This window comes from Petaurus breviceps, unplaced genomic scaffold, assembly GCF_028583685.1.
Source record: "Petaurus breviceps papuanus isolate PSGF00001 unplaced genomic scaffold, PetGlider_PUasm1.0 90740, whole genome shotgun sequence".
NCBI classification, from domain to species: domain Eukaryota; kingdom Metazoa; phylum Chordata; class Mammalia; order Diprotodontia; family Petauridae; genus Petaurus; species Petaurus breviceps.
In genome coordinates this window covers 1,176,576-1,189,311 of record NW_027187330.1, presented here as the reverse complement: position 1 = coordinate 1,189,311, position 12,736 = coordinate 1,176,576, and the positions used below count along the sequence as shown (strand labels likewise).

Here is a 12,736-nt window from a genome sequence, read left to right as displayed (position 1 = left end):
GAAGGGCTGGTGCCTCTGGGTGATAATTACCAGCTCCCCTCCACTGGACTGAAGACACCTTTCCAGGTGTTCTGGGTGCAAACATCCCAAGCTAGAGCTGTGGTGTCTGCACATGGGAAGTACCACACGAAGATTGTGGGACCCACAGAATACAAGAACCTGTCCTATTCTTTAAGCATTCTCTGCAGTGCCAAGCATGGTCCTCTGCCCATAGAAAAAGACCAGTGAATACCATATTTTGTTAATGGATTGGAAGTGGAGAAGTGTCCTCTGAAGTCAAACCTGGACCTGGGATTGAATCCCTGCTCTGTTACTACCTGTGTACACTTACTTACCTCAGTACCTGGAACATGGTAGGTGCTTAATATGGTATGGTCTCACATATATATATATATATATATATGTGTGTGTGTGTGTGTGTGTGTGTGTGTGTGCATATGTTCGTATGTATGTATATATGTAATATATGTTTATTTGTGTTTAATTGTAACCTCTAGGGTTAGATGGGGAGGGAGGGAGAAAAAATATAAAGTGCACAGCAGAGAACAAAAGAAAATTTAGAAGGAAGCACAGAAAGCTGGTTAGCTTTGAAAACAATGTGTGGTATTTATTACATAGTTGTTTTTTTAATGGAAATTTATTGTTTTGTATTAAAACTGTTATGTGCTGCTGTGTACATTGAAATGTCCTCCCCCCGCATTTTGCATTTGTTTAAAATGAATAAACATTTTTAAAAAAAATGTTTAGGGATTGTTTGATTATTTATGGTGACCTTGAAAAGGCTGTTTGATCTCACTGGGCCTCAGTTTCCCTATTTGTAAAATGAGAGGTTTGTCCGAGATGACTTCTGGAGTGCTTTCCAGCACTCAATCAAGAATCCTCTGATCTTAAGAGAATCTTGTGAGACCTAATCTGCATTTTGCTCAGGGCATTAAACTCCAACCTCATATTTTGAAGTGAAGCCACCTCTTAGCCCAGCAGGGCAGCCTGCCCAGCTGGCCCTGGGCCATTTTTCTGGCATTTGACCCTTTCTCTGTGAGTAATGCATGTAATTTTGGGAGTGGCCTTGGGAAGGTCTTATGCAGTATTCATAGCTAATTAATAGTCCTTGTTTAGTTATGGTGACAATGGCCTCTTGGATGGAGAAGCTATCTGAGAGGCCTGTGGTGGATTATATTTTCATGCCTGGTGTGTGTAAGTATTCCATTGAGAAGAGGGCCGAAAAGCTCAGTTGGTTCCTGAGATTAGAATGGGGGCTTGGAGAGGGTCCAGGAGTGTTAGCAGCAGCATCTCTGATTGGGTGACTCATGCATGGCATGTTAGGATGTGGTGAGGTTGGCCTGTCGTTCTTGCAGAGCCTCTGGTTCCTTCCCATTACTGAATGACATTCTCCAGGGGGTAGATGTGGGAGAGAAATAATAGATGACATTTATATAGCCCTTTGCAGTTTACAAAACACTTCCAAATTTCTCATTCCATTGCCGTATTATTAATCAGGCCTCTTTCACAGATGAGGAAACTGAGGCTAAGACAGGAAGACAGACTTACAGAAAGTTACAAGACAACAAAAAAAGATGACATGCCCATGAAAAGCATTTGCTTCTGGTTGATTTTTTTTTCCTTTCTAAGAAAGAATAGTCTTAGAATCACAGGATTATAGACCAAGAACTGACACTTGTTTTATATTTGTATTTCCTATACCTGGTATATAGGGTCTGACTGTGTGCCTTAGAAATATTTGTTGACTTACTAGCTGATTTGAAAGCTTACTAACTTTCTTATCTCTATATGGTTTATTCTAAATTTCTCACAATGAAGCTTTCTGGGGTTCTGAATGGTGGAGATATAGATGGTTCACTTTGGCTATGTGTGAGGCTGTGATGTGGTCCCAAAATCACAGTTTAAAGAGAAAACTTTGTTTTTCATTTTTTGGCTAAAAGTAGCAGGCATGTCTGGCAAGAGACCTTGTGTTCGAGAGTACTTGTGATTGAGAGTAATTCTGAAGTTTCTGTCTTAATGACTTGTCCAGTGGCAGTTATATTAGAATTCAAGTCATCTTTTTGATTCCCATTTTAATTAGTTGTTTTTGACAATAAGCTCACTAATGTCTACTTGCCAAAGGAGTACAAGTACTGTCAGCACCCTCTAAATTTTGGAACCCTGGGACAGAGCTTCTGTTACCCCACCCTAGTTATGGCTTTGCTACAGGATGACCTCAGCATCTGTGATCGCTAAGGTGACAAATCAAGGCCCCCCTAAACTGGTGTTTAAAGTTTCCAAATAAGAAACATGTAACCCTCAATAGGTTTTTGTATTAGTTTTATAATGTGGCTCTGTAAAGAGTTTGGGTTTGAGGTTAGATAGCCCAGCTCTGCTGCTTACTAGCTTTGGTGATTAGCATAATCAAATTATCTCTTGAGGCCTCAGTTTCCCCATCTGTAAAATAAAGGTATTTGGACTAGGTGGTTCCTTCCTTTCTAGTTTTGAGTTTCCTAACTCTAACTCTTATATCCTTAGTTTATTCATTAACAAAATTATACAAGCTGTCTATCAGCATCCCCCAGTAGAAGGCATACTTTTTTTTGTGGCTAGAGATTTTTTTGTTTGTCTTTTTGTTTCCCCATCCCTAGTACTTTGTAAATGTTTGTTGACTTGAATTGACTTTGGGATCCTGGAGGAAAGGTACTGTGATAGCCAATATATTAATACAAGGATTTGAAGGTCCAATGTTCATAATGATATTCTGTTCGTCACTTCAGCAAACATTAATTAAGCAACTATGCAAAGAATCCTAAAACAAACACAAAATGTTCCTTCCTTCAAGGAGCTTGCACTCTACTGGGGAAAATACCCTGTACAAAAAAAAAAAAACAAATACAGTTCAGTGCTCAGAGACACCACAAAGGAGGAGGTGGGGATAGGGAGTTTCTACCAATGGTTTTTGTCCAAAGGACCCTGCTTTCTTCTGGATTTCCTCCTATGTCTCTGATTACTTCTTCTTAGTCTTCTTTGTTGTATCACTATCCATGTCCTGCCTGCTGTATGGGCCTATTTTCTTTAACTCTGACCTGGACCATTTTTCTCCTCTTCCCATTCTCTCTCTCAGTGGTTTCATCAGCCCCCATTGCAGATGACTTTTTAGATCTATATATCCTGCCCTCATCTCTTCTGAGTTTTAGTCCCATAGCACCAGTCTATTGCTGAACATCTTCATTTGTCCCACAAGCAGATTAAACTGCATAAAAAAACAGAATTCATTTTATTTTATTTTTTCCACACTCACCTTACTTGTTAACTTCCTTTCTTCTATTGAAGACAGCACCATTTTTCAGTCAGCAGGTTCACAACCTGAAAGTCATCCTTACTTCCCCCGTCCCAGCCAATCACTTGCCAAGACGTGTTGATTTTAACTCCACAACATCTCTTGCCTTTGTTTGTCCTTCCCCTGACTCTCTCTCTCCCTTCCTTAGTTCAGGCCCTCATCCCCTCTTGCCTAGATGACTTCAATGGTCTCGGAATTGAATTCTGTCCAGTCTTTCCACTTTCCACTTTATCATCTACACTAAAGGTATTGAGCCCTCTGACTACTCTGTGGGAAGCCAGAACCAGATTAAAAACTAATTGGGAAATGTTTAATAAAACAAATAAAAATGGAATACAACATAGATGTTCATTTGTGGTCTTTTAAGTTGATAAAGGCCAATTTCCATTTCTATTTGAGTTGAATGTCTCTGCTCTAAACACAGCTGTCAAACTGGTATTCCTAAAGCACTGATCTGACCATGTTACTCCCCTTTTTATAAACAAAAATGTCAGCGGTTCCTTATTGACTTTAGGAGAGGAGTTCTTAGCGCCTCCCCCCTTTTTTTGTTATGGTCCTCTTTGGCAGTCTGGTTAAGCCTGTGGGATGCCTTTTCAAAATAATGTCTTTGAATTCTTAAAATAATATATGTAGGATTACAAAGAAAACCAATCATATTGAAATTGAAATTAAGTTCTCTATCTGCATGTCCAGAGAGCTCTTTAATGGCCTAGGGGTTATAGCTGTACATGAGTCAATAAACATTTGTTAAGCCCTGAGTCTGTGTTAGGTACTATGCTAAATGCTGGGGATAAAAAAAAAAAAAGACAAAAACCAATCCCTGCCCTTCCCCCTCCACACCCCCAGGAGTTCACATTCCAATGAGGAAGACAACATGGGAACATTAAAAAAAATATCTCCAGAGTCAATGCAACGTAGTCTTAAATGAAAATTCACGAGCCATTGGAGGATGTTGGAGAATCAGAAAAGGTCTCCTTTAGAAGGTGAGATTTGAATTGTGTCCTGAAGGAACCCTGAGAAATGGAGAGGCAAAAGAGAGAAGGTAGATCATTCCAGGCAAAAAGGCATGAAGGTGGGAGAAGGAGGGTCATGTGTGGATGAACAGTCCTGGTTAGCTGCAGCTAGATGGTCGAATATATGGATGGGGATGCAGTAAAAGAAGACTGGAAAGGCAGTAAAGGGCCAGGCGAGACCAGGTCTTTCTGACTCCAAGGCCAGCGTCCCATCCATGAAGGGAGAGTGCCATTAATGATGCTGTTATTAGGAACACTAGACTTTCTTTCTTAGTTTGTTTTGGTGTTTTGTCAGAGGTGGGGGTAAAGCTAATTGGTTTATAATTTTTCCTTCTAGCTGTCTTTTGGGGAGACATTGCACTAGATGAAGAAGACTTGAAGTTATTTCATGTTGATAAAGCTATCAATTCTTCTAGACCTTCGATAGAGAGAACCAGACACAACACGGGTAAGACCCCAAAACATCTTGCTACAATAGTCTTAGTTTGACCAGGTCAGGTTAGAGGGGAACAGAAGCCTCAGTGGCTTAAGATGAGCTTGGAAATTTGTTGGTCTTACTTGGTTTTGCTGCCCACCCAACTTCAGAAATGCGACCTATCAACCATTCAATTTAACAATCATTTATTAAGCATCTGCCATATATGAGGCCTCATCTCCATAAAGGTTGCTTTCCAGGATGATGACTGTTGGCACTAGGCTGGTAGCACTGCTATTCCCAAGGCTCTTGGGTTCAGAGTCTTGAGCTGACTCCATCAATATCTGAAGGAAATGGTGGTCAAGGAGGTGGTGGTTTGATTATCCTGGAACATGCAAATTGGCTGAAACTGTACTTGGAGCAAATTCCATTTTGGGATCAGGTTCAGAGCTCAATCACATGATAAACCACAATTATGCTAGAAGGGGGTAACTTATACACCAGATCCTATGGGAGACCATAAGTCATAGGGGTTAGAACGTGGAAGTCCCTCCTCTTCTGGGGAGGACTCACACTTCTGTATGTATGAGCTAAGCCTTATTTGCCCTGTGCTAGTGGCCATGATTTTATATGTGTGTGTGTGTATAGATGTATATAGATGTATATATACATATGGATGTATGTATGGATGGATATCCTATACTTCCCCTTATACTTCATATCTATCTATATCTACCTATCTATTTATCTATATCTTTGTGGGAGGTATTTCAGAGTATAGTCATCAGGCAATGATGCTTCTCAAGTAATGCCAATATATTACTTTTACTACATTCATAAAGTGATGCCATTATATGAATCTGTGATTTCTGTAAAAATTAGATAACACTAATAAATACACAAGCCTGGAAGAGGGGACTGGATTAAGGCAGATTACCACTGAACCTGGAATTCCAAGTCAATAGCAAGGGTCTATTAATTAAGAAGCTTTCATAGCATACACTACGATGCCCAGAGATGCTCACATGCAGACATAGACACTCATACACACATATATGTCCTTTCTTTCATTCATATATTGAGCATGGTACATAAGAGTCCAGAAGAGAAGGTTCATAAGGGACAGGTGAGGGGAAAAAACCCTTGTGACCTTATAAACAAACTTCATTCAGAGAGGCCAATAGATTCTATTGTAATTGTGGGGGAATCTTTAAAAGAACCAATTTTGTTGGATTCTTTTCTATAAAAAGTCCTAATAGATTTTTTAAGGGTTTTTCTGAGCTAAGCCAATGTTTTTCTCATTAGTGTTTGCTAAGTCTTGAGGAACCAGTGTTTTCTACTGGAAAGTTTTGTTTTCACTTTCTTTGGTGGTCTTTTTTTTTTTTTTAAATCATCTAAGAGATTCATCTGTTTGCAATCTCAGAATGAGCATGGATTTATGCTTGGTCCAGTTCTCACCCCCGGATGATATTTTGTGAAAAATTCAGATTTTTCCTCTTCTTTGGCAACTTAGTCACTGGGTGACTTCCATAGATAACTTTTACACAGACTCACAGACATAAAACACACATTGTATAGCCCCCCGTGTTTCCACTTTCTTCAATATAATTAATCCAGATTTTAATTTGCTTGTTCTATTAATATGATAAGCTCTTTCAAACCCACCACGATTCATTGTGGAGCTGTTAATGAGGCATTGATTTTGCCATTGCAATGATTAATGTGTCAGCTCTTAAAACCTATATTTTGCAACAACTGTGCCACATCAGCAGGAACTAGCCCTTGAGAGCACAAGGGGGAAATGCAATTTCAAAGGCACTGGGTCACAAAGATAGAAAACCTGTCTCTTGAGAAATGAAACCAGGAGGTCAGGACGCTCAGCAGGTGAGGTATTGGGGAATCAAGGTCAACATGTGACCAATAGCAGCAAGACTCACTTAATGCTAATCATTCAATAAACCAATTATTTAGTAATTATTAAGTGCCTACCATTAGGCCTCTTAGTGACTGAAGCATTGATAGAGGAAATTTCTTTACTTGGTGTTCACTATACAAATAAAATCACAGGTTTTTTTTTTAAGTGCCCAGCATGGCATAGTATCAGCAATGCAAAAGATGGAAATGAAACAGTCCCTTTTCTGAAGAAGCTTCTATTCTAAGCCAGAGAACTTCTTAGGTTAATTGGACTCTTTATATGTTTTCTGCCTAGGGTAAGATTTGGTTGCAGGGTATTGAGAGGGGAATGCTCCTCAGGGAGTCAGAGTGCATAGAATCCAAAGAGCCAAACTTTTCTTTTACAAATACTCCAGCAAGGATGAAAAAAATATAGCATCTCTGTACTGAGAAATGATAAAAAAAAATCTAAGGAAGACTATAGGAAGTGCGTGTTGCCAATTCAGGTCCATGCAAAGACAGTCAGAAGCCCGCAGGCACTAGAGAAGGGGTCCTCACAGAATAGCCTTCCTGGGCTATCATGGAAGCCACCTAGGTGGGTGAGCCAGTGGTAAGCTCAGGAGACCTTGAGTCTGAAACTATAGGAAATGGGGACTGGAAATAGCATCTAGTCAAGGTCACCTGATCCCTGTACTTGTGTTGTTCTGACTCCAAAACAGGGACTAAGCCTAGAAGACAATGATCAGGGGGTACTCTGGATCAGTCTGACCCAGTATGAACTATTCTTCATAGACAGATCACCACCATTGCAACATGCTGGCTCCTCTCTTCCCCGCCTCACTCCACTGAGGTCCTTAGAGAACATAGTGCTCAGTCCGCAGATTGCTGATAATATAGATAGGTACCAAAGAAACCTCATCCCTTTCAGAACTGGAGCCCTCTTAGAGCTGTGGGCCTCCAAGCTTCCTTACAACTTGAACATTTAGTGATTCTTATCCTTGCCACGTTCTAACCTTTGAAACCTTGGGCAACTAAAGCCTTGTGTGCCAGCTGTTTTTTTTTTTTTTTTACTGTTTACTTAAGCAGCAAGTTTTAAGCAATTTTTAAGTTTCTTACTCCAATGTTCTTTTCAGTGTTTCTCTGTATATTTGAACACTTTTTAAAAATTTAAATCCATTCTTTTTTCCTGTCTCTGTTGTTTCTATGGCTGTACCTCCCGGGCTCTTTGGTTCCCTATCAATAAATAGAAATTTCTGCAATGAGACACATTCTGTTTTCTATAAATACTATGGTCCTTCAGGATCTCAGCCTTGCAAGCTACCTGATAAACTCCTTTGTAATTGAGTATATTTTAGGAAACTAGTTAAGGATGGTCTCTCAAGTCCTGACCCTCAACTCTCAGCCCCAGGAAGTTTCTTCTGAAAATTATAAGGTTCCCTTTTACGATGCAGTTCAGAACCGGTAAAAAGCAGATGCCAAGGCTTGGAGCCAGATGGCAGAGTAGATCTGAGAATAAACTTCCGTGTATTGAACACAGATGGTAGGAGAGATGATTTATGCCAGAAGAATTTAAGAGCTGCCACTTAAGGGCATTTAGAATTCAGATTAAGTGATACAGAGGGGCTAATAAAAGATTGAACTCTACCTTGTAGTTGAGTATAAAATGAAATAGAAGAGTGGACAGAAGCAGTGGAAATGGCCGCGGGCAGCTCACAGGAAGAAGAAAGATGCCCGAGTCTGGATGGCATATTGACCATTTGGACCATCAGGTCTTGAACTTTTTCAATTTTAGGAGGAACATTTATTGATAACTGGAACAAGTCCAGAAAAGCGTATCCAGGATGGTGAGGGAACTCTAAGCCACGGCAGGCAAGAATTGGTTGAAAGATTGTTTAGCCTGGAGAGAAGGCTTCAGCAAGGGTGTAGGAAGAGATAAAATTACTATCAGTCAGCCAGCATTTCTTGAGTCCTTACTATGTGCCAGACAGCGTGCTGAGTGCTGGGAAATGAAGAAAGGTAAAACATACGGGAGAGATACCATGCAAACAATATTGTGCATACGAGATATAAGTAACGTGAATGAGAAGTAAATCTCGGAGGCAGACACTGGGGCGAGGAAAGACGCCTAGAAAACGCTCCTTGCAGAAGATGAAATTTGAGCTGAGTGTTGGAGGAAGTTGGGAGCTGAAGCTGAGAAAGGAGAACATCTTAAGGCATGGGGGACAGGCCAATGACAAAAGCACAGAATAGAGTGTTATGTGAGAGGAACCTCAGGAAGGTCAGGGGATTGTAGAGTACTTAACAGGATAAAGTCTAGGATCACTCAACTAAAAGATTTTATATTTTATCCTGGAGCCATAGGGAGCCACTGGAATTCGGTGAGTAGTTGGAAGAGCCCTCAGAGGCATTTTAATCCAACCTTGAATTCCTTCTATGCATCCTAACATGCATATTAATACTCCCTAAAGTACCAACTTTCTTCTTACTCAACCTACTCATTTTTTGTGACCTACTTTTCCATTCCATTTTAGCTAAATATAGAAATGGTCATACCCTTGACCCTGCCATCTCCTAAAAGTGTTCCTATGTTTATGAACTCTGAAATTCTTTTATCTGATTATAGTCATTGATCATTCCATCTTTCTTTCTGCTTTAAGCCCCTGTACCCCATTCTCTATCCTCACCATGATGACTACATTCAAATATTTAAAAGAACATGAGAGGGGTGGCTAGGTGGTACAGTTAATAGAGCACCAGCCCTGGAGTCAGGAGGACCTGAGTTCAAAACTGGCCTCAGACACTTGACACACTTACTAGCTGTGTGACTTTGGGCAAGTCACTTAACCCCAATTGCCCTCCAAAAAAGCAAAAAAAAAAAAAAAGAACATGAGGCAGGGTACACAAATGCTTATGTCCTTCGAATTTGAAAGCCCATGATTGCAAGCTCAGCCTTCTTTTCTCTAAAGAAGAGGGACAGAGCAAGAGATTGTGCTCTTCTATCCCTCAAGGAGGGGAGACACTGAGCTTTCTTCAATCACCCAGCTCTCTAATAATCAAGAATGTGAGATTTGGTCTCAAAGGGCAAAAGTAGACCTAATGGTGGAAGTTAAAGGAAAACATATTTCTATTCAATAGAAAGGATTCCCTCAGGGTTAGAGCTGCCGCCAAATAAACATGAGCTGCTCTAGGTAGGGTAGTGAACAATTCATCACTAGAACCAGAGACCCTAACATAAGGCTTGGTAGAATAGGACTTGGGGCTATAATGTGGTTCCAGAAGGGTAGACCATATTGAAAAGGAACAGGATGGGTAAAAAAAGGAGGGATGAGGAAGGGATGGAGTAGCATTTTATATTAAGAAAATAAACAGGGGTGGCTAGGTGGCGCAGTGAATAGAGCACTGGCCCTGGAGTCAGGAGGACCTGAGTTCAAATCCAGCCTCAGACACTTAATACTTACTAGCTATGTGACCTTGGGCAAGTCACAACCCCAATTGCCCTCAAAAAAGCAAAAAAAGAAAGAAAGAAAATAAACACACATGAGGAAATCTATCAATCAATTAACACACATTTATTAAATGCCTCTTATACCAGGCACTGTGCTAGGTGCTTTGGACAAACGGACCAAGAATAAGACAATTCCTACTTATAAGTATCTAACATTTGAATGTGGAAACAGCAGAAACATGTCTAAGTGGAAAGGATGATGCTGGAGGAGAATGAGGCATCTGTTATGAGTCTGAGATTATGAACTTGGATAGATGGGATTATGGTGAGGCCCTTAATAAAAAGAGAGAAATTGGAAGAGGTAGAAAATGCATAATAAGGCAATGGGAATATTTTGGGAGGCTTTCCTTTCAGAGCAGGCGTCTGAACCCCAAACCTATAGGCCATCTCACTGCCTCTGTTGTACTTTAGATGAACCTATGTTAATTTGTCTGTGTATTTTATCTTTTCACTCTTCTTCTACTTTCTTATATCTTGGGGCCACTCAAGTGTTTGTAGGTTTGTCGCTTCATAGCAGGATAGACCCAGGATGCCTAATCTTTACTGGGACTGCCCGGGGGCATCAAAATGGCTTTGAATGAACAATAAAAGCCTTTATTAAACCATATATTATGTAATAGTCACAATAAGAGGCCATAGGGATTCAACTACAAGAGAGAGACAACACCTATGAAGGAGTAGTAACCAGGGAAAGGAGTTTTTTGTATGGAGGAATAGAATCAAGGTGAAAGAAGACATTGAGCAATCATCATACCCTTTCCTGAAGTAATGGTACAACTGATTTGGTTTCTGCCCCCAGATCAAGAGATAGAAAATTGGAGGACGTTGGGAGGCAGGAGGTACAGGGGGTATGATACCTGAGTGGATGGAATGTAGAACATTATATGGAGTTGGTTGGATATAGGTGAGTTTCTACTCACTCATTCCCCATCAGAATGACTCCAACTCTTGGATGGGGTTCCAAAGCTGAGTACATAAATTCTCCCAGGGAAGGGGCATTTATTTATGTGTGATTTTCCCAGGATAGCAAATGCTTGCTCCTTATCCTTTCAGCTCTACTTGGGCATAGCCCCCAAATAGGCTCATATCCTGGCTTGTTGAGCTCTTAAGGTTCAATGATTGGTCATTTTTGCCATTGACAGAAACAAACATTAACAAACATCACAAAGCTGTTCTTGTGTCCTCTTGGGAATGACTAAGATAAGATGGCATTCTGTATGTATTGCCCGTCCCCAGAAGAAAATGAATTATAGGCCACCACTGTCTGTCTTATCTTCCATTTACCTCTTTTTCTCTTCCTTTGAGATGGGGGTGGTGAGAATGTGTCCAAATGGATTATATCCAGTTGGGGTAAGTAGCTTCTATTGTTTCTCAGGAATGTGAGCAGCTGCCAGAAATAAACTTAAGTTACAGGCACAAAGAATCCCAATAGAAAAGAGAGAGAAAGGGAGGGAGAAAAGGAGGGAGAGAGAATGAAAGATACAGAGAGGAATGAATGGTGGTGAGAGGGTGTTGGAGAACTTGTGTAAAATCTCATTTGCAGTGTATGATCTTACTGACCATTTTGCCCTAATAATCATACATTTGTAATTCTTCTGGATCCCAAGCCAGGTATGAGGGCTAATCTTGGGAAAAGGGGAAAAAAGAAGGGCTTAGGTGCTCATACCCATAACATCCATTTATTCAGGTGCTAATTATTGGAAATCTAGTTATGTGTGAAGCCTTGCATTAGGCATTGTGTGTGCAGAGGGAGGGAGGGTATGATGAATTAGTTCAAATTTAATGAGCATTTATGGGGTGTCCATTACATGTAAGGTACTATTTTTAGTTTTTTTTGTCTAAAACTGAGTAGAACTCACATAACTAAAGCATATCACTGTGGCTAAATGGATACTCAGTACCACTTTGGGGAGAAGAAAGTGAATTGAATTTCATGACTTGCATAATAGGATTAATGCAGCCAATCAAGGAAAAGCAGTCAGTCACTATTGCCTTATTTGGCTTCTAATTTTTTTTTAATGAGGCAGAATATTTCTATTCATTTTGCTGAATGTTAGTTCTTGCACTGTGCAAGATTAGATTGTGTTTCTTTAAATGGTGCATGACTCTTGGGTGATAAACACAATCAGTTCAGGGTACTGGTTGAGACACTTCCTCATGTACTGTGTCACTATCATCATCTGAACAATGTCCTGACCTCTGGACATGATGTTCACTAGTCTGATTAGTGAAGGCCAAAACACTGCCTCATTGAAATTTGTGTTTATCACATAACTCCTGGTTTGGAAGAGGCACTTTGGCTGGACTTGGGGACTTTAAATTGAAAGATGATAACCACAATCAAAGGTTACTTTGGAAAACTGGCACATCACCTTTGACATAGAGCTGTCCAAAAAAAGAAAAAGAAAAATCTAAATATAAACTAGTATTCCAACATCTGATTCAAGAAGGCTTTAATATATATTGTCATATATTAATTGTTGGGGCTTTGGGAGGGTGGAATCCTGGCGATGTCATGGTTGAAATTGGAGATGAGGTATTGTTAACTGATACCCAGACTAATGGCCCACAGTGGAGCAAAGACATGT

The 12,736-nt window shown here is 40.2% G+C and overlaps 1 protein-coding gene across 2 annotated transcripts in view; it reads left to right on the top strand.

The window, feature by feature from the left end:
* TLL2 (tolloid like 2) overlaps nucleotides 1-12,736 on the top strand; it is a 171,630-nt gene that overhangs the window by 39,872 nt on the left and 119,022 nt on the right. For both annotated transcript variants that reach the window (XM_069067104.1, XM_069067103.1), the window contains exon 2: nucleotides 4,673-4,783. In XM_069067104.1, coding sequence (XP_068923205.1) covers nucleotides 4,673-4,783 — 111 coding nt within the window. The remainder of the gene's footprint in view (nucleotides 1-4,672; nucleotides 4,784-12,736) is intronic.